This window comes from Miniopterus natalensis, chromosome 4 (genome assembly GCF_054644295.1).
Source record: "Miniopterus natalensis isolate mMinNat1 chromosome 4, mMinNat1.hap1, whole genome shotgun sequence".
Taxonomy (NCBI): Eukaryota; Metazoa; Chordata; class Mammalia; order Chiroptera; family Miniopteridae; genus Miniopterus; species Miniopterus natalensis.
The window spans coordinates 8,353,567-8,376,321 of record NC_142084.1 but is presented as its reverse complement, the minus strand read 5'-3'; the positions used below and the strand labels follow the sequence as shown (position 1 = coordinate 8,376,321).

Genomic DNA, 22,755 nt, shown 5'->3' with positions numbered 1-22,755 from the left:
GAGAAAAGAAACATTGATGTAAGAGAGAAACGTCAATTGGCTCCTCCCATATGCACACGGACTGGGGAATAAAACCAGAAACCTGGGTCTATGCCCTGATCAGGAATCGAACAAGTGACCTTTTGGTGCACCGGACCACTCTCAACCGAGTCACATTGGCCAGGGCTATTCCCTCTTTTCTTCTGTCTATATATTCAAGTTTTATTTTTTAGTGGTTACCCTTAAAATGTTAACCTGCATATTTGATAAAAAGCTTACATTTAACAAATATTTCTATTCTCTCCCTGAGTAACACAAGGCTCTTAAAATGTGTATTATTTCATAGGGCTGCCATAACAAAATTCTACAAACCTGGAGGCTTAAACAACAGAAATTTACTCTCATAGTTCTGAAGGCCACAAGTCTGAAAGCAAGGTGTGAGCAGGGCCATGTTCCCTTCAAAGGCCCTAGTGGTGAATCCTTCCTTGCGCCTCTTCCAGCTTGTGGAAGCTCCAGGCTTGTGGCTGCATCGCTCCAACCTCTGTCTCTGTCTTCACATGGCCTTCTCCTGTGTCTGTGTCTTCACTTCTGTCTTGTATAAAGACACTTATCACTGGATTTAGGGTCCACTTGGGTAATCTAGGATGATCTCATCTCAAGATCTTAATTTAATTACATCTGCAAAGACCCTTTTCCCAAATAAGGTTTTCTCATTCACAGGTTTCCAGGAATTAAGACATGGACATGTCTTCTGGGATGCCACCATTCAATGTGCTACAGATGCAGCTCTAACTCCCAGTATTCAGTTCCACCTTGCTTTAGTTATCCCTTCTCTAGTATTTAATGTTTCATACAGTCAGTGATTCTTAAACTTTATTTACAGATATGCTTGTCAGTCCTTATACTAGTCAGGGTTCTCCAGAGAAACAGACCAATAAGGAGAGTGTGTGTGTGTGTGTGTGTGTGTGTGTGTGTGTGTAAAAGTATTTATTATAATGAGTTGGCTCACATGATCATAGAGGCTGACAAGTTCCAAGATCTACAGGGTAATTCAGCAAGATGAGTTGATGGCAGGTCTGAAACTCAAGAAGAGCCAATGTTTCAGTTTGAGTACAAAGGCAGGAAAAAAGCCAATGTCCCACTTTGAAGGCCTCAGGCAAGAGGATTTCTCTTACTGGGAGGAGAATCAGACCTTTTGTTTATTTAGCTTTCAACTGATTAGATGAGGCACACCCACACTGGGGGGGGGGGGGCAGCCTACTTTAATCTGCTTTATTCAGTCCAACAATTTTAATGTTAGTCTCATCCAAAACAAGCTCCCAGAAATACCAAGAATAATGTTTGACCAACTATCTCTACCCTGTGGCCCAGTCCAGGTGACGTAAAATTAACCATCATAATCCTCACATCTCCCTTTTCCTTCTGTGTTTCATTTCCTTCTTCCTTACTCTACATCCTTTAGAAGTTCTTTTAATGAGAATGTTACAGGTAAACTCACTTCCTATGGTAAACTTGTTTTTTTACATCTGATATCATCTTTCGTCTGTCCTCATTCTTGAATGACAGCTTAACCAGATAAAAAATTCTGGACTGTTATTTTTCTCCTAGCACTTTGAAGATACTTCATTGTCTTCTGCTTACGTTGAGAAGAGGCTAAACAAAACATTTTAATTGTGTAGGATTCTTGAATGTTATTTTATCTATTTTTAAATTTTGAATCTAGTATTTTTAAAAAGTAAAATAAGTGTGTTTTAAAATTTTTCTCCTAAGTAGTAATTTCTACTTTTTTGGTTATATTCTAAAGAAACACATTTTTACAATAAATTATTGGCCTTTCATATAGAATTTTTAAGAAGGCAACAATAAAGTATCTTCTGTATACCTAGAGTGCTGAATATATCAATCAACATTGGAAGGGTCATACATAGCTGAACTGTCAGCAACTTTAATTGTCAATAGCTATCCATTATCGTTTGTCTTCTATACTTAGTTACTGTATATCTCAAATGAATTTTTATCATTTTTCACATCCTCAGAACTTAAACATATCTACTGAACGTTCTCCATGACATAATAAAAAGCATCTTAAGAGTAATTTTAAATGATGGCTAATATAAATCACTATACCTGAAAAGTCATATTCAAAAATAATTTCTATTACAACTCACACAACAAATAGAGGGTAGGACAAAAAGTAGGTTTACAGTTGAGAGTACGTGAAACAGAGTTTATTCTTGTATTATTACTTATTAATTATGGTATTATTTTCCATATTAACAACTGTAAACCTACTTTTGCCCCACCCTGTACTTCATGCAAATCAAAATAACTAAAAATTAATGCTAGGTCCTTGTACAAACATGGTATCATAGTATAACATAAGTGATACCTATTTAATTTACATCACTTCTCACTCCATAAAAGTGTTACATATCAAGTACAACTCTTTCTGAGGCTCTCTTTCCTACTGGCTCCTATCCATCACGTTTTCCTCCCCCTTCTCGGATTACTCTTTCTCATTTTTCTGTTAGCAGTCTCTTAAGCTGGAGGTGTTCACCAAGGTTCTGCCCTAGGCCCCCTTTCTCAGTGGGCAATCTCATCCATTCCTATGGCTTCAATGATCACCTATATGTAGATAATGTCTAAATCTAAGTCTTTCTCCTGAGCTTTACTCTTTAAATTTCACTTGCTTGCCAGGTATTTCTCCTTGAATAGTGCCAATCGCAAACTCATTATCTTCCTCCCTCAAATGTGATCTTTCCATATAGAATTCCTGAGTGACAATATGGTCATCTACCTAAACACACAAGACTGAATTCCTTGCTGAAAAACAAGGATGTGGCTATGAAGAGACCTAGCTCCGTCAATAGTATTCGGTGTTCTTGGCTGTCACGAAGAGCTCACGAGGAAAGAGCAAAGCCAGCGACTATAAGTCAACACTGCTGATGTACAGAAAGAACACCATCGAGGGCCCAGAGGAGTATCTGAAGGCATTAGTTAATTATACCTTAAGCTGGGGGGAAACCTGATGATCTGATGTACCTATACTATGTGAAATGATTATCACATCAAACTAATTAACATATCCATCACCTCATATAGTTACTTTTCTTTGTGGTGAGAACACTTAAGATATACTCTCTTAGCAAATTTCAAATTTCTAATACGGTACATTAACTATAGTCACCATGCTGTACATAAAATCCCCAGAACTTATTCATTTTATAATTGAAAGTCTGCAACACTGGAAGGCATTTTAAACTTGAGCATTGTCCTGATACGTCAAGGTTGTGGGTTTGATCACCAATTGGGGCACAAGAATCAACCAATGAATGCGTAAGTTAGTGGAACAATAAATTGATGTTTCTCTCTTCCTCTCTCTCTCAAATCAGTAATAAAAAAAGAATTCTTGGGCAAAACAGTAAAAGATGTTAGAACACTCCTATTTTGTTTTATCACTTCTTTCTTCTGGTACTAGTACTTCTCGTACTAATGACTTTGACATGACGACAGTGTTGACAAAGACTGAGCTATCTGGAACATAATTTCAAATATAAGAATGACAGATTCAACAATGCATTAAAAGGATCATACATCACAATCAAGAGAATTTATTCTAGGGATGCAAGGATAGTTCAACACCTGCAAATCAACATGATACATCCCATTAACAAAATGAAGGACGAAAATCATACAATCATATCAATAGATGCAGAAAAAGCTTTTGACAAGATTCAACATCATTTATGATTAAAAACCCTCTCAACAAAGTGAGTATAGAGGGAACATAATACGAAGACAAGGATGCCCACTCTCACCACTCTTATTCAACACAGTATTGGAAGTCCTAGTCACAGCAAGTAGGCAAGGCAAATAAACAAAAGGCATCCAAATCTGAAAGTAAGAAGTAAAACTGCCTCTATTTGTAGATGACATGTTATATATAGAAAACGCTAAAGACTCTACCAAAAACTTAGAACTAATAAAGTAATTCAGTAAAGTCGCAAGATACAAAACCAATATATAAAAATCTGTTGCACTTCTATACACTAATAACAAACTATCAGAAAGAGAAATTAAGAAAACCTCATTTACAACTGCATCAAAAATAATAAAGTACCCAGGAATAAATTTCACCACGGAGGTGAAAAACCTGTACACTGAAAACTATAAGACATCGACGAAAGAAATTGAAGACGACATAAATGAATAGATATTCTGTACTCATGGATTGGAAGAATATTGTTAAAATGTCCATACTACCCAAAGCAATCTATAGATTCACTGCAATCTCTATAAAAATTCCAATGGCATTTTTCACAGAAATAGAACAAATAATACTAAAATTAGTATGGAACCACAAGAGACCCTGAATAGCCTAAGCTATATTGAAAAACAAAGAACAAAGCTATAAGCATCATGCCTCCTAATTTCAAAGTATACTGCAATGTTAACAGTAATCAAACACTATGATACAGGCATAAAAACTAACACACAGATCAGCAGAACACAATACAGAACCCAGAAAACCCCCCACACATAATTTAGTTAATTTATGGCAAAGGAACCAAGAACATATAATGGGGAAAGGATAGTATCTTCAATAAACGGTGTTGGGAAAACTGGAAAGTCACATGCAAAAGAATAAAACTGGACAGCACTATCTTACACCACACATAAAATCAACATAAAATCAACATAAAATGGATTAAAGTCTTGAACATGAGACCTGAAACCATAAAACACCTAAAAGAATACACAGGCAGTAATCTCCTTGACATTGGTCTTGGCAATAATTTTTTGGATTTGGCAACAAAAGCAAAAACACATAAGTAGTATATCAAACTAAGAAGCTTCTGCCCAGCAAAGGACACAATCAACAAAATGAAAAGGCAACCTAAGGAATGGGAGAATATATTTGAGATTCATATATCTGATCAGGGGTTAATATGCAAAAGATATAAAGAACTCATACAACTCAATAGGAAAAACATTTCTTCATCTTAGGGTCCCTGTTTTATGCAAGTTTCTATTCACAATTTCCTACCATTCCTTATATTTCACAGGATTTCAGCTAAGTGTGTAATATTGTTATCCCTTGAATTAGTATGTGAGTTAAAAGAAATGACTTACTCTCACCCCACCCCCACTCCCCACGTGCTACGAAAAGTATAGCTTACACTAACAGGGGAGAAGTACTTGTCCAGAGGCTGAGCTAAACTGCTAAGGAAGGAGGTAAGAGAACATGAAAATAAAGTCATGAAATTAAGTCCTTATAGAGGACTATTAGGAAAAAAATAACAGGAGACAACTCACATGACGAAACAAATGAGAACAGGAGGTTTAGGAGATTTAAAGTTTTCATAATCTGAGAAATACAATATAGAAAATATAATAAGAAAAACCTTTAATGTTTACCTTAAATATACAAAATAATCAATGAGGCTTGTTGAAGTGGGTCTTGATGGAAAAGTATGTTTTACTGAAGAAACTACTATCCAGAAGGAAAAAAGTAGAAGAAGCAGTTATTTTATCTCAAGATAATGTATGTCATTTAAGGAAACCCAAGTAAAAAGAACTAGAGAACATGTCTGAGAGACAATAATGAGACTTTGATGGGGGCAATATACCAAGGTCAACTGACCAAATAGAATAAATATGGAAGTTCTTAACATCACAAAACTGGCAGACAAGGTAGAGCGCTGGCAGGGCTTCCAATTACCTACAGAACTGCAGAAATCTCATTCAGCTAAAAGCAGTTGGTCTAACTTCCTGATCTGCTTTACCATTCATTGCACCTTCTGCAGGGCAAAGGCTAGAGGTAACCAGGGCAAACACTACCCAGAGCCTAACACAGACCCAGAATGTGAAGTCACCAATAACTTGGAAGAAGGGAACCTGTCATTTTAGAATTTTGCAAATCCCAAGGCAAAGAAAGCTGGGTAATTACAAATCATCTTTATGAGAAACTAAATGAAGAAACCATCTAGAATGCACAAGATGAATTAAACTTTAAAGAAGACTCATACAAAAGCTGTAAAGACAAATTCAGGATGATAGCACAGGCTTAAATTTTTTCCCCCCAAATTAAAAAGCCCAGAAAGAGATGAAGGTTGCGATTAATGACAAGAACAAACAAAGGGGCTTTTCTCATGCCCTTTCCCAAAGATTTTTTAAAACAGTTGTTTCACAGCAAGAATAGGAAAGAAATACATCTACTGCTCAGGGCCAACAAAACAATGGATGAAAACATTTCTCAAAACCTATTTTGCTTTGCTTTCTCTATCAAGGAGAATGACCTGATTAAGGAACAATGCCAACCAGCTTAGAAGGATTCTAAGCAACACACTACAAGGGTCTGTTCACTCACAATTTTATCAATAAATTTGAGCAGTGATTCTTAACTTTGGGTCTCTGTAGACCACTTGGGGTTTCAAGAGATATCTGAACCTCCTAAACCTTATTGAAATTTTGCGTATAGCTACACAAATATATTTTTTCAGCAGAAAAGTCTACAAACTTTCATTGAATCTTAAAGGAAATTCAGAAGAGCCAGAACCACTGACTTAAATGAAGATACAGAACATATGTTCATAACATTCACTGGTGACAAAGCTGCTAGAAAGAGTGAAGACTAGATGAGAAATCAGGATTCGAAAAAAATCTTGAAAGCCTGAGTGAACAGGATGAATCTAGTAAAATCAGATGGCTTAGGGCAGCCTCTAAGAAAAGACTTAGAAGCTTTAATCAACAGTAAGCTCAGTATGGGTCAGTGATTAGGGCTACCAAAATAACTTACACATACATACTCTCAGCAGGTGTCCAGAGGATGGGAAAAGGCAGCTCTACTCTCTCTTCCGCACTGATAAAACCAAACTGCAATACTGTTCAATTTTGGGTGTCTCTCTGTATTCATTTCCTAGGGCTGCCCTAACAAATGACCATAAACTCGACAGCCTAAAAGAACAGAAACACTGTCTCGTAGTTCTGGAGAGCAGAAGTTGAAATCAAGGTGTCAGCAGGGTTGCCTCCTTCTGGAGGTTCCAAGGGATAAATGGTCCTATATTCCCTCCTACCTTCTGGTGGGTGACAGCAATCCCTGGAGCTCCTGCGCCAGGGCAGCCCAACTCCAATCTCTGTGTGCCACTATTTTTCCATGTCCTTTTTCTCTCTGTGTGTCTGTATCCTCTCCTCTCCTTACAAGGACGCCAGTCACTGGATTTAGGGCCCACCCTAAACTAACATCTCTAACAAACATCTCTTCTCTTCCTTTTCTCTACCTTTGTCATTTATAATTGTATATTCTTTTGTTTTGTTAATCCACTGATTTTTAGAGAATGAAAGGGAGGGATGGGGAGAGAGGGAGAGAGAGAAACACATCAACTGGTTGTCTCTGGCACCAGCCTCAAGTGGGGCTGGATCGAAAATGCAACCCAGGTACGTGCGCCTTTGACCAAGAATCAAACCCCTGGCCCTTCAGTGCATGGCCTGACACTCTTAACTACTGAGCCACACCAGCCAGGGCTATAATTATATATTCTTAAGGTTAATAACATTTACTTCTGTTCTGCAACTATAATTAAGTCTTCCATGTTTTAACTATAGATTGATTTTTTTTTTTTTAAATCCTAGCCCAAGGATATTTTTTCTATTGCTTTCTGAGAAAGTGGGAGAGAGAGGAGACAGGAACATCAATGTGAGAGAGACACAGCAATTGGTTGCCTCCTGCATGAGCCCTGACCAGGGCTGGCGATTAAGCTTGCAACTAAGGTGCGTGCCCTTGGCTGGGATCAAACCTGGGACCCTTCAGTCCGTGGGCCAGCACTCTAACCACTGAGCAAGCCTGCTAGAGCTACAGTTCCATTTCAAACACTGAAAACCAATGAAAGCACTAATATCATCATAAAAATATTTCAGAAAAGCCAAGTCCTGTGCTAGGATTCCAATTCTCTCCCTAGGATCCACTTACTGCTCAAAACCATGCCACATTTTAACTTGTTTTATATTTGGACCACACATTCTTGGTGTTGGGCTTCCTCTTTTCTTACAGGGGAAAAACATGCCCTTTTCAACATATTCCTACTAGTATCTTGCAGCTTCCAGTCATTCTTTTTTTTTTAATTCTCACCTGAGGATATTTTTTCCATTGCTTTTCAGAGAGCGGGAGGGAGAGAGGGAGAGAGGGGGAGAGGGAGAGGAAGGGGGAGAGAGGGGCAGACATCGATGTGAGAGACACACATCAACTGGATGCCTCCCGCACGTGCCTCTACCAGGGTCAGGGATCGAGCCTGCAAAAGAGGCACATGCCCTTGACCCGAATCGAACCTGAGACCCTTCAGTCCTTGCGCGATGCTTCAACCACTGAGCCAAACCGGCTAGGGCCAGTTTCCAGTCATTCTAACCACTGCTTGGAATTCACTCCATTCTTCTTGAAGCTGGGAAATAAACTTAAAAAAACACACACCTGTAAGATACTTGTTCCATTCAGAGAGTATAATTTTACCCCTACGAAGGTTTTGTATTGAAAATTAACAATGTCCAAATAGAAAGTAAATGAGATGTGACCCACAATCCAATCAGTATAATACAATGATTTTTATTGTTTATATTATTTTGCATCCTTGTCCACCATAAACAAATTTTAACCCAGTCACAGTTCAATCACTTTATATTTACTTTTTTAAAAATATCTTTACTGATTTCAGAGAGAGGAAAGGAGAAGGAAAGAGAGGTGGAAACATCAATGACTGATGGGCTGCCTCCTGCACGCCCCCGACTGGGGATCGAGCCCACAACCCTGGCATGTGCCCTGACCGGGAACTGAACCCTGATTGCCTGGATCCTAGGTCGATGCTCAACCGCTGAGCCATGCCCAGCCAGGCTATATTTACTTTTGTAGCATATACACAGCTTTCACTACAATCCCCTTGAATGGCTGTGTAACATTCCCACTTAGTGGCTGTATCATAACTTATTAAACCCACTTGGGAAGCAGTACAGAGAAATGGTTAAAGTATGGGTGCTGCAGTCAGACTGACATACATCAAGTCCCAGCTCCACAGAACCCCGTGGTGACACAGCTGGTGGGTTACCTCACTCAGTTTAATTTGTCCAACACTAATCACCCACTTTCTATGTCCCAGGTAACACACTAAGTATCAAGAATACAAGAGTGGATAGAGAGCCCAAATCCCTGCCCTTAGAAACAAACAAAATAGATATATACTTTCCAATCATGTTAAGTGCTATAAAGAAAAAGGCACTGAGATACAGAAGAGACTTGAATTCCCTCCACAAAATGAGGATCTAGTACTACTTACTGCTGTTAAAAGGACTGAATGATAATCCATGTACAATACTTGGCAGCATTTTTGGTAATAGTATGTACCCAACGAATGCTTACCACATCACTGCCTGGGATAACCCAAGAGCACCAAACAGAAAATACCAACTTCCAGGTATACTCTTTCCTCTTCTCTCTGTCAATATATCCAACACTTTTTAAAGTTTGAGTTCACTGCTTGAAGTTTGATGTGCGTCTTTTTTACAGCCATTTCTCTCATCATGTTCATTTTTGTTTATTACCTCTTTGAATAAATTGAGTATATTTATAATAGTTGTTTAAACATCCTTATCTCTGACTCCATCATTTGTTTCGTTTCTAGGCCTGTTTCCACTGATTGTTTTTTGTATAGTTATAGGTCATATTTCCGTGTTGTTTTTAAAATTGATTTCAGGGAGAGGAAGGGAGAGGGAGAGAGAGATAAAAACATCAATGATGAGAGAGAATCATTGATCAGCTGCTTCCTGCATGCCCCCTACTGGGGATGGAGCCGGAAACCCTGGGCATGTGCCCTGACCAGGAATTGACCCGTGACCTCCTGGTTCATGGCGGTTGACACTCAACTGCTAAGCCACATCAGCCGGGCATATTTCAGTTTCTTAATTTTTGATTGGATGTCCGTTTTGAATTTTATGTTTTTGGGATCTGGATTTTATTGTATTCCTTTAAATATTATTTGTTCTGAACCAGTTAAGTTACTCCAAATCAGTCTGATCCTTTTAAGGTTTGCTTCTATAGGTGGGTTGGGAACAGGCTTTTCTCTAGGGCTAATCTGGCCTCACTCCATGCCCTACGCATTAGCAAGTCTTCTACTCAGATTACTGAGAATATGAACTACTCCTAGTTTTGTGTGAACTCCACCTGCTAATTTTTGACAGTCCTTCATCAAATGTGCAGACCAGTTTGAGGGGAACCCACTGCAGCTCTCCAGAGCTCAATCTATGTGCAGCTCTCTGCCCTCTGGTACTTTACATCTACCACATTCACATCTGCCTTGACCTCTGTGAGCTCTGGACTCTTGTCTCATCAGTTCAGGAAGACCACCAGATTCTTTTGGGATTGCCCCTCCCTGCACTGCAGCTTGGAAAGTCTCCAGGTGGTAGGCTGGGGCAGTCACAGGGCTCTGTTGTTTACTTCCTTTCTCTCACAGATCACTGTCCTGTGCTGTTTGTTGACCTATTTCTAAAACTGCTGTTTCACAACTTTGTCAAGTTTTCCAGTCACTTACAGTGACTGGAAGTAAACCTTGTGCCTGTTACTCATTTATGGCTGGAAGCAGGACTAATCAAGTTTGACCTCAAATTCCACATTTTCAATGAAATGTTTCTAGACTGCAAGTCCAAATATGTTAATTCTCTGGTCTCCATGCCATTTACGTACGATCTAGCAAAATAACAGTATACTCTGTCCACCAACCCCCCTCCCTCTACCTTCCTACAATGCCTGCCATCAGTTTCAGTACCGCAGGATTAAACTCAAATCATACATTTCAGTGGCTTGCTAGTGTCAGGCACAGTCCTAGGTGTTTGGCTGAAACAAAGAGACTGCGCCTAACTTCCAGGAGGACCTCACAATTTGGGACAATTTAGTTAGGCAGGAATCAAACTCTCATCCATAAACACCTAAGATAGTTTTTAATGGGAAAGACTAAGGTATAAATGAACCTTTAGAACAGGGATTGTCAAATGTTTTCTTAAAGAGCCAGGAAGTAAAGTGTAGGTTTGCAGGTCACACAGGCTCCTGTTAAAACCACTCAACTCTGTAGCTTGAAAGCAGCCAGAGACTTGTGAACAAATGGGCACAGATGGTTTCAATAAACTACTTTTTAAAATTAAATGTATTGGGGTAACACTGGTTAATAGGATCATCTAGGTCTCAGGTGTAGATTTCTGATTCAAGATGTATATTGCACTGTGTGCCCACTACCCAAAGTCAGATCTTCTCCTGTCACTATATATCAAGCCCCCATCACCACCTACCCCCTTCCCTCTGGCAACCACCACACCACTGTTTGCGTCCACGAGTTTCAGTTTTACATCCCATCTATGGGTGAAATCATACGTTTCTTAACTTTTTCTGCCTTATTTTACTTAGCATAATATTCTCAAGGCCCATCCAGGTTTTCACAAATAGCAGTATTTCACCTTTTCTTATGGCTGAGTAGTATTCCATTGTGTATATGTACCATTTATCCAATCCTCTATCACAGGACACTTTGGTTGTCTCCGTGTCTTGGCCACTGTGAATAATGCTGCAATGAACATAGGGGTGCATATATCGTTGCAAATACATGCTGTTGAGTTTTTCAGGTAGATACCCAGGAGAGGGATTGCAGGGTCCTATGGTAACTCTATCCTTAATTTTTTGAGGAATCGTCAGACTGTTTCCCATAATGGCTGTAGCAGTCTACATTCTCACCAGTAGGGAACGAGGGTTCCCTTTTCTCCACAGCCTCTCCAACACTTGCTATTACTTGCTTGTTGATAGCAGCCATTCTGAAAGGTGTAAGGTGGTATCTCATTGCGGGTTTGATTTGCGTTTCCCTAATTGCTAGTGAGGTTGAACACCTTTTCATATATCTGCTGGCCACTGGTATGTCTTCTTGGGAGAGGTGTCTGTTTAGGTCCTCTATCCATTTTGTTAATGGGATTATTTGTTTGAGTTGAGTTTTATGAGTTCCTTTATATACTTCGGATATTAAACCTTCGTTGGAGCTGTTTGCAAATATCACTTCCCATCTGGTTGGCTGCTCTTTGTTTTGTTGTCGGTTTCTTTTGCTGTGCAGAAGCTTTTTAGTTTGATACAATCCCATTCGTTTATTTTTGCCTCTACCTCCCCTGCCTTTGGGGTCAAATTCATAAAATGCTCTCTACAACCAAGGTCCATAAGGTTTGCACCTATGTTTTCTTCTATGTAATTTACTGTTTCAGATCTTATATTTAGGTCTTTGATCCATTCTGAATTGATTTTTGTACATGGGAACAAACTGCAATCTAATTTCATTCTTTTGCATGTGGCTTTCCAATTTTCCCAGCACCATTTAATGAAGAAGCTTTCTTTACTCCATGTGTGTTTCTGGCTCCTATGTCGAAAATTATCTGCCCATATACATGTGGTTTTATATCTGGGCTCTCAATTCTGTTCCATTGATCTGTGTATCGGTTTTCCTACCAATACCAGTATTGAAGCTCTGCAGTATAATTTGAAGTCAGGTAGTGTGGTACCTCTGACTTTGTTCTTTTTATCTCAGGATTACTTTGGCTATTCTGGGTCTTTTGTGATTTTTTGTTCTATTTCTTTAAAAAATGACATTGGGATTTTGATGGGAATTGCATTAAACCTGTATATTGCTTTGGGTAATATGGCCATTTTAACTATGTTGACTCTTCCAATATATGAACACAGGATATTTTTCCATTTTGTTGTGTCTTTTTCAATTCTCTTAATAATACTCTGTAGTTTTCAATATATAGGCCTTTCACTTCCTTTGTTAAGGCTATTCCTAGGTATCTTACCTTTTTGGTTGCAATTGCAAGAGGAATCCCACCCCCCCCAATTTCTTTTTCTGAAGCTTTGTTGTTAGTATGCAGGAAGGCAGTGGATTTTTGTACACTGATTTTGTATCCTGCAACTTTACTGTGTTTATTGTTTCTAATAGGTTTTTGGTGGAGTCTTTAGGGTTTTCTATGTACAGAATCATGTCATCCGCAAAAAGTGACACTTTTACTTCTTCCTTCCCAATTTGGATGCCTCTTATTTCTTTCTCTTGCTTTACTGCTCTGGCTAGGACCTCCAGAACTATGCTGAATAAGGGTGGTGAGAGTGGGTATCCTTGTCTTGCTCCTGATTTTAGAGGAAAGCTTTCAGTTTTTCACCAGAGTATAATATTGGCTGAGGGTTTCTCATATATGGTCTTTAATATGTTGAGGTACTTTCCTTCTATTCCTCATTTTATTGAGTGTTTTAATCATAAATGGATGTTGTATCTTATCAAATGCTTTTCGTGCATCTATTGATCACAATTTTTATCCTTACTTTTGTTAATGTGGTGTATTACATTGATTGATTTGCATATGCTGAACCATCCTTGTGCCCTGAAAGAACTCCACTCGATCATGATCTATTATTTTTCTGATGTACTGTTGTATTCAATTTGCTAGTACTTTGTCTAGGATTTTTGCATCTGTATTTATCAGAGATATTGATCTGTAGTTTGTGTGCATGTGTGTGTGTTATCCTTTCCAGATTTTGGTAATCATGGTTATGCTGGCCTCGTAAAATGTGTAAAGAAGTATCACCTCTTCTTCAATTTTTTGGAAGAGTTTGAGAAGGACAGGTTTTAAATCTTCTTTGAAGGTTTGGTAGAATTCACTGGTGAAGCAATCTAGTCCTGGACTTTTACTTTTGGGGAGGATTTTGATGGTTATTTCAATTTCCTCACAGTTGATCGGTCTATTTAGATTTTCCAGTTCATGATTTAGTCTAGGAAGTTTATATTTTTCTAGGAACTTATCCATTTCTTCTAGGTTATTGAATCTGGTGGCATATAGTCTTTCATAGTAGTCTAATATGATCCTTTGTATGTCTGTGATGTCTGTGGTGACTTCTCTTTCATTTCTGATTGTTAATATGGGTCTTTTTTTTTTCTTACTGAGTCTAGCTAGAAATTTATCAATTTTATTAATCTTTTCAAAGAACCAGCTCTTGCCCTGGCTGGTATAGCTCAGTTGGTTGAGCATCCGCCATGCACCGAGAGGTTGCCAGTTTGATTCCAGGTCAGGGCACACGCACGGGTTCTGGGCTCAATCCCCAGTAGGGGGAGTGCAGGAGGCGGCTGATTGATGGTTCTCATTGATGTTTCTCTCTCTCCCCCTCTCCCTTCCCCACTATCTCAAATCAACAAAAAACATTTTAAAAAAAGGAACCGCCTCTCTGTTGTATTAATTTTTTGTATAGTAATTTTGTTCTATTTCATTCAATTCCGCTCTAATTTTTATGATTTCCTTTCTTCTGTTGACTTTGGGTGGCTTTTGTTCTTGTTTCTAGTACTTTAAGATGTAATGTTAGGTTGTTTATTTGGGATTTCTCGTTTCTTGAGGTAGGCCTATAATGATACAAACTCCCCTCTTATTACTGCTTTCCTTGCATCTCAGAAGTTTTGATATGTTGTATTGTCATTCTCATTTGTCTATATCTTTTTCTAAATATATTTTTAAAATTTTTATTCTTTGGTTAACCTTCACCTGAGGATATTTTTTTCATTGATTTATAGAGAGAAAAGGAGGGAAGGAGGGAGATAAGAAACACTGATGTGAGGGAGACACACCGATTAGTTGCCTCCTGAATGCGCCCGCACCAGGGCCAGGGACTGAACCTGCAACCCAGGTATGTGCCCTTGACTGGAAATCTAACCTGTGACCCTTCGGTACAAGGGCTGGCACTAACCACTGAGACACACCAGCCAGGGCATCTCTATATATCTTTTGCTCTCACCTTTTATTTCTTCTTTGACCAAGTCTTTTTTTTGTAGTATGTTGCTTTACTCTCCATACATTTGTTGGTTCCTTTACTTCCTTTTCACAGTTGACTTCTAATTTCAAGGTATTGTGGTCAGAGAACATGCTTGGTATAATTTAAATATTCTTGAATTTGTTGACCCAACCTATGGTCTATCCTTGAGAATGTTCCATGTGCACTGTAGAAGAATGATGTTCTGGGATGAAAGGCTCTGTAAATGTCAATTATGTCCATTTGGTCTCGTGTTTCATTTAATGCTGATATTTCTTTAATGATTTTCTGCTTGATTGATCTAGCAAGAGCTGTCAATAAAGTATTAAGGTCCTCAACTATGACTGTGTTTTGTTCTGTTTCTCCCTTTAATTCTGTGAGTAGTTGCTTCATATAGTTCAGTGCTCTGATTGGGTGCATATGTATTAAGACATGTTATGTTTTCTTGATGTAGAGTCCCTTGTATCATTATAGAATGTTCATCTTTGTCCCTTGTTACCTTTATCTTGAAATCTATTTTTTCAGATATTAAGTATGGCTACACCTGCTTTCTGTCAATGTTATTTGCTTGGAGAATCATTTTCCACCCTTTCATTTTGAATCTACCTTTGTCTTTGCAGCTTAGATGTGTCTCTTGAAGGCAGCACATGGTTGGTTGTTTTTTTTTTTTTTAAATCCAATCTGCTACTCTGTGTCTCTTTATTGGTGAATTCAGTGCATTTACATTTAGGGTAATTATTGATGTGTGAGAATTTCCTATAGGCATTTTGTCCATTATTTTCTGGTAGCTCTGTGCCTTTACTGGTTCTTTTCCTTTGCGTTTCTGTGTGTTGTTTTTGTTTGGTTGTACTGCATACTTCTTTCCTCTGTTTCCTCTTTTTTAAGCTATGTGTCTCAGTTTCAGGGTTTCTGTGTGTGGTTACCATTAGGTTTATTAAAGTTGCATATATATATATATATGTGTGTGTGTGTGTGTGTATATATATATATATATGTTTTTTCTTTTGAGTGCATCTGATCTCCATCCACCTGTGCAAGTTCAGACCTTTATATACATACACACACCTTTATGTTTTTATTGTCACAAATTATCCCTGTTTATGCTTTACGTTTTTTGGTTATCTTACTTGTAGCATTGTGACCTTATGCTCTTTGTTTCAGGTAGAGTAACCCCCTTGAGTATTTCTTGCAGTGGCAGTTTTCTGGTAATAAAATCCCCTCAGCTTCTGTATGTCTGGGAAAGTCTTAATTTCTCCTTCATATTTAAAGGATATCTTTGCTGGATATATTATTCTTTTCTGGTAATTTCTCTCTTTCAGTCATTTGAGTATTTGATTCCACTCTCTTGTGGCCTGTAGAGTTTCTGCTGAGAAGTACCATGATAATCTGATGGGTCTTCCTTTGTAGGTCATTTCTTTCTTTTCCCTGGCTACTTTGAAAGTTTTTTCAGTCATTAATTTTTGCCAGTTTTAATACAATGTGCCTTGGAGAGGGCCTCTTCAGACTGAGGTAACTAGGTGTCGTTTGCTTCTTGGATTCGAGGATCTAGTTCTTTCCAGAGCTTTGGGAAGTTCTTATCAACTATTTGTTTGAATAGGCTCTGCTTCTGTGTTCCCTTCCCCCTCTCTTCTTCTGGTATGCCTATTATTCTTGTATTGCTTTCTGATGAAGTCAGCTAGTTCTTGCAGAGCTTTTTTGTTTTTGTTGTTTTCTTTTATGCTCAGGTCTCTCTCTTCTTTCCTCTGCATCATTTCTAGAATCCTATCTTTAATATCACTAATTCTGTCCTCCATCTGGTTGGCTGTTTCCTATGCTCAGTAGTTCACTCCTTATGTCCTTAATTGAATGCTTCATTTCCAGGATTTCTGATTGGTTCTTTTTTAAAGTTTCAATCTCTTTGGTAAAGTACTCATTTTGTCCATTAATTTTTCTGAATGCATTAAATTGCCTGTCTGTATTTTCTTGAATATCATGGAGTATTTTCAGAACTGCAATCTTGAATTCTCTGTCATTTATATCATATATTTCCATGTGTTCCAGTTTGCTTTCTGGAGACTTTTCATTTTCTTTCTGAGATACCTCGTTATGGTTATTCACAGTATTTGCTGATCTCCTTTGTCTAGGCATCTATGTATTACCGGTCCTTCTCCAGCAGCTTTCTCTGAGGAGGTCTTTCTACTATTTTTCCAGTAGGTGGCGCTGAATTACAAGATTCTTACCTCTGTAACTTCCCTCAACTGATTTCAGCAGCTGCCCTCAGACAGTACAACACAATGCTGCTTGCTGCTTGGGGGTGGGGCTTATTTGCCCTCACCTTAATGGTGGTGGGAACCTCCACCGGGGTCACCCCCTCCACACACCCCACATGGGGATCAGTCACAGATGGAAACTGATTCTGCTGCAATAGCTCTCAGTTTATAGATAATGTGCTCTTCAACCCAACACCAAGGGTGACAGGAGGCAAGTTGGGGAGTCCAGTGGGTGGCAGGGCTCTGTGGCGCCATTTCTTTGGAACACCAAAGGATGGACAGCTGCAGTAGAACCCCTGCAATGTGTCCTTGCCCAGGCTTCTCAGCTGGCTCAGCGACAGTTCACACCGTTTGCCCTGCTGGAGTGCCCACTGAAACACTCTGTTCTACCCTGCCAAAGGAAGTGCCTACTACCACCAGCCTTCAGCTGCAGGGCTGCATCTGTGGCCTTCTGAGCTTTCCTCCCTTCTCGCCTCCCAGTCTGCTCCCATTTGCCCATCTTTAGATGCTTCAATGCTTGGGTCTCTCAGGCATGCCTCTATATTGAGCAGGGAATCCTTTGTTGAGCTATAGTTGATGAACTTATTGAAGTTTCAGAGGGAGAAGTCAAGGGGATCTCTCTTGCCCCCATTCCTGTGACATCGTGCCACTCCCCACAATAAACTATTTAAAACAATAGGTGGCTGGCCCCCTGGCTGTAGTTTGCAGAGCCCTGCTTCAGAACAAAATCCTCCTATAGGTTGAAGAGAGCCACACCATCTTCTGCAATGACATGTCCTCATTGTGCCATCTAGACAAGGCTGATGTCCTCAGCAAAAGGATGAAGTTCTCCCAGGCAGGAATTACATACCCTGTCTTTTGAACCACCACAGGAATTACATAACACAAGCATAGAGTAGGTGCATATTAAGTACTTTTTTCTTTATTCAATTTGACATTTGAAGGGTTCCTTTTGTTTTATTCAAAATTGCCTCCAACCGTACAGAAAGCTATCCTTACTACAATTTATGGAAAATATGAATGTCTAGTGAATAAAATATCCTAAGGAAGACGAAACAAACGTTGATAGTCCTGAAAACTTAGTTTCATTTTGTAAGTAAGTCAAGATTACTACGCTTAAAAGAACCAGCTCTGAGGGCTATGCATTCATCCCACCAAAGCGGACATGGCCCAAAACACTACTGAACTCCTCTCTGAACATTATCTAAAGACAGAGTTTATAAGCACAGAAGAAAATAACTGCCTCAAAATGTCAACTGTCAAAATTCAAATCTAGAAAGACAAATATTTGATATACTACACATAATCTCACAAAACAAATTCTAAAAGTGTTTACATTTATTTTTCATTGCTGCACAATATGTGTATATGTGTACACACATATACACACACGTGATTGGTTTGAAAAAACACACCACTCTCCTTAATAGGTATATTCTGGTACGTCTGTTTTAAAAGATTTACAACATAGGTAAATGTGGTACTCACCTCCTCCCACAACCACATCAAAATTACAACTAAAATACAGAACAACCATCATTCAGAACCGCCTAAAATCCAATCCTGAACATTTCTATGCAAAGCAAAAAGTTGCTCATACCAAATTCTTCCCACCAGCACATCTGCATACATAATGACATCATCAACACAGGGCCCTCTCCTCTCCCAACCCCCACTCTAGGCTCAAACAAAAAGTTAGTATGCACACATAAAGCACATTTACAATGTCTGCTCCACAGCAGATACTACACTAGCTAGTTTCCATTGTTTCTAGTTCTAAGCTCGCCCTTTGCAAAAAAGCTGCGATCACCACATAAAAACATTTCTAAAAATGAATTCTTTACCAGTTAAAATACACAATTTGTTAGCACCAAAGGAATCTCCATTTACAAATGCATTCTTTTTAATGATAAAAAATATATTTTCTAAGTACACTTGTCTATGAAGTATTTTATAAATTTTAACACTTTTCGAAATGTGTTTTTAAAATACCACAACATCTAAGGAAAAATTGCCAATCTGCCCTTCAAAGGTATGGGACAAATAAATCTTCTTCAGTAATTCATGCATGCTTAATTGATAGCACCGCAAAATACCAAAGAAAGGTTTCTAATTTCACAAACCGAGTCAGAGATTTAAAATAAGTCATTATTACATTAAGCTCTAGGAAAACTGCAAGGTTATTTTGTCTTTATGTTCATTTCTACCACACATTTACCCTCAAAGTGACTTTTCATTAATTACACATCTACTGACCACAGCTGGTTTTTTGTTTGTTTGTTAGCCAGGAACTGTTTGAAACTTTTTATTTTTGTAAACAGAACATCACTTTGTTTAGTGTCGACACACAGTAAGTCCTCAATAAAGATGTTAAGAATTTTCTTCAATTCAAAACTATAAAAGCATAAAGGTCATAAGGAATGCAATAATTTTTCTAAAAATGTGAAACTCACTAAATAAAAAATATCATAATGTGAAATATTCAAACATTATTCCAATTTTAAGCCATTTTCAAAAACTGAAATATTGACATAAGCCATTTTCTTAAACATGAATAATTTTAACAGATTTCTACCACCATTCTTGTTTTTCAAAATACATCCCTAAGTTCTTGTTGCAAATGTAGCAAAGTATCTTGGATTTCATGTAAATGCATAGGTTTAGAAACAATTTACAGGTAAATTGGCTTACAAAGACCCCAACTAGAATGGGAGCTTCAGGAAGGGGAGGGATTTTTATCTGTTTTGTTCACGGCTGTTGTCCCTCCTTCATCACCAATACATTATAAATGGTGCTCGGCATGCAGTACGATTTCAATTCATATTTGCTGGACAGAGAGAACCTATGTGCGCAGACCTCTTAGCACAAACCACCTGTAGGATCCCACCAACACCATGAGAAAACCTGGAGCAAACTCATGTGCAAATACTAAATAAGCGAGAAGAGCAGAAAAACACTCAGTGAACTGATCACAGACCATCTTCACACACTGCTCCAATGGGTTCACTTTGATGCAGTGTCTAAAACCCCACTAATTCAGAGATTCATTTAGGTTAACAAGATCCCTCTCTTAAAAAAGCAGGAACCATTTAAGCATCTCAACAACCTTATGAGGTAAATATTTCACCATTCCATTTTGCAGATGAAACAGGATAAGGTGCCAAATTACTTTCTAGTGTTACACAATTTTCCTACAGCACGACACGTTTAATCCTACATAGCTACCTTCCCAGTGACGGGAATCACACACATCAGTGCACCTTAGTTCCCAGTACCCTTCTATCCAAACACCTTAAACAAGCTTTCTCAAGGATGGGGCTTTTGTTCGGGATGACAGGCAAGCAACAAGTAGTTTTAGCACTTTGGAGGAAAGAATCTAAAGAGATGGTCACCGATTTGGGGCCTAGGGGAACCAAGTTCCAAAGACAAACCACAGATTTCAAAACACTACAGGGCCAGCTCTTGCTCCAGGACAGCTGGCCTCGCTTCCTCTTCCTACCTTCCACATGACCCTTACTGTTCTCCTCCACACCAGAAAATAGGCAACCATTGTTAGTGCCACAGTGTGGCAATATTATGTGTCCCAACCACAGTGACTGGCACAGACAAGGCACGCAAATATTTACAGAATGAACCAAAGACCAAGGCTGTTTCCGTGGGCAAGATGGGGCCACTGTTTTTAACAAAGTGGAGATGAGAAATGCACCTTAAGCACCTGGTTATTGGTGTAAAAGTGGCCAGTCTAAACTGGGGACATACTATAATGAAAGCCTTAAGTGATTCTTTTTTCCTCAGCCAGATTGCCTCAAAGGAGAAAAAACTTAGAACTTTAGCACACAAAGACCTCAGAAGGGGCATGTTTTCATGTTAGAGTATAAAACAAACAGCATTACCTTATTTAGATTGCCTAGTTTAGGTCATCTTAACATGAAGAGCAGCTTAAAAAAAAAACCCACTCAGCATTCTCAGAGTGAGAGCGGGGGTGGAGAAGATAGCAGACATTTTCCAAAAAGTTTACAGTGGGCCAAAACAACAACAAAGAATCAAACTCCACAATGTGGAAAAAGTTTCCTTTAAAATATGACCAGTAATTTCTACAAACATGTATTTTATACCAAATAATTAAACGGCGCCCATGTTTATGCTTAAGAGAGAATGAGCTAAATGGCTTCAAAGACAATTCTGGAAAATTGTACCTGTATCTCCTTTGGCCAGCAACGGTCACCTGAAGACTTGGCTATCAGGTTCTCTCCATCTGAGATTTTTAGGCGTCAAATTAAAGTAAAACTACTGGGGCAGAACAAGAGCCAAAAGCAACAGGAAAGATGTCCATTTTCCTCTTCCATTCCCCCGCCCCACTTGCACTTAAGAAAAACCGCACGTTTTTATGAGGATAAGGCCTCATCCTTTGAGATGCAATGCAGCGTTAAGTCTGATTCGGGCAGGTTAAGCCTCCCCTCGTGACCGAGTTTTGCGCTCCTCCACCGCTCCCTTTGTTTGAGCCGTCCCTGCAAACTCGCAGTCCAGTGCCCTCGCGTCAACAAGCCCCCCGCACGCGGCGCAGGGACGCCCCCAGGGCTCAGGAAGAAAGGAAAACCCGACGGCGCTCGGAGCCTCCTTCCCAGGCGCGACCAGGCCGGGCTGCGCGCGAACGAGACCTCGCCGCGGCCGCCGGCTGAGCGACGCTGGGGGCCCGGCGGCGCGCGGTGGGGACCCCCGCCCACCCCGCGCCCGGCGTCGCCCCCGGCCCAGCACTCACCTCCGTGGATGGGCAGCGGCGCCAGCACCTGGCCGCGGACCTCGGCCTTGGGCGAGTCGAGCCCGTAGCGCCCTCGGTCGATGCGGAACGTGAGCGGGGCGCCGCGGCCGGGCTCCTGCACGGTCACGTTGATGAGCGCCGTGTAGTACTCCTGGCTTGTGTTGTCCGCCCGTGCCGACCACAGGCTGCAGGTCAGCAGCGCGAGGGCAGCGAGCCGGGCCGGGCCCGCCCGCGCCGCGCCGCTCATCGTCCCTCCGGCCGCCGCCGCCGCCGCCGCTAGCGGACCTGGCTCACCGGCCGGCGCCGAGAGGCGGGGCGGGCGCTGCGGCGGGAGCGCGCGTGCGCGCGGCCGAGCGCAAGCACGCGCTTCCTGGGCGCCGCGGCCCCGTTGCTTGCCGCCCTCACGTCCGCGGCCGGCCAGCGGGGACGCGCCACGGGCTCCTTGAGAGGACCGCGGGTCAGACCGCGCGCGGTCATCCGCTCCGGGCTCCTCCAGGGCTGTGGGGGCGGTCTCCTTCCATCCCCTGGGGCGGGACCCGCCGAGCGGGGGCACCCGAAGGAGGGTCCGTGAAACACAAGGTACCGCTCGCCGCCACCCCGCCCGGCGCCGGCGGAGCGGCAGCGCGCAGGCCCGGGCGCAGCCCCGCCCCTCGCGCCTGCGCACTGGGCCCTGCCCGCTCCCGCCCGCCCGCACGAGGGCCGGAGCTGGCGGGTCACCAGTTCGCGTCGCGCGGGGCCCTGTTGATCCGTCCGGCTTGATGGGAAAAGCGCCTGCAGCCTGGGAACTTTCCGGGAGCCTGTGGGAAAGTTTGAGACGAGAATACAAAAGGAAAAGAAGCTAAAACTTTACATTTAATTTAAAAACTAAATGTTTGAGATTTCAACTTTAAGTCATATAAGTGACATCGTGTGTGGGG

The 22,755-nt window shown here is 40.5% G+C and overlaps 1 protein-coding gene across 4 annotated transcripts in view; it reads right to left on the bottom strand.

Annotated features, from left to right (window-relative positions):
- RNF130 (ring finger protein 130) overlaps positions 1-22,100 on the bottom strand; it is a 101,773-nt gene extending 79,673 nt beyond the window's left edge. For all 4 annotated transcript variants that reach the window (XM_087816251.1, XM_087816249.1, XM_087816250.1 and 1 more), the window contains exon 1: positions 21,839-22,100. In XM_087816251.1, coding sequence (XP_087672377.1) covers positions 21,839-22,085 — 247 coding nt within the window. In that variant the 5' untranslated portion in view covers positions 22,086-22,100. The remainder of the gene's footprint in view (positions 1-21,838) is intronic.
- Between the last annotated feature and the right edge of the window lie 655 nt (positions 22,101-22,755).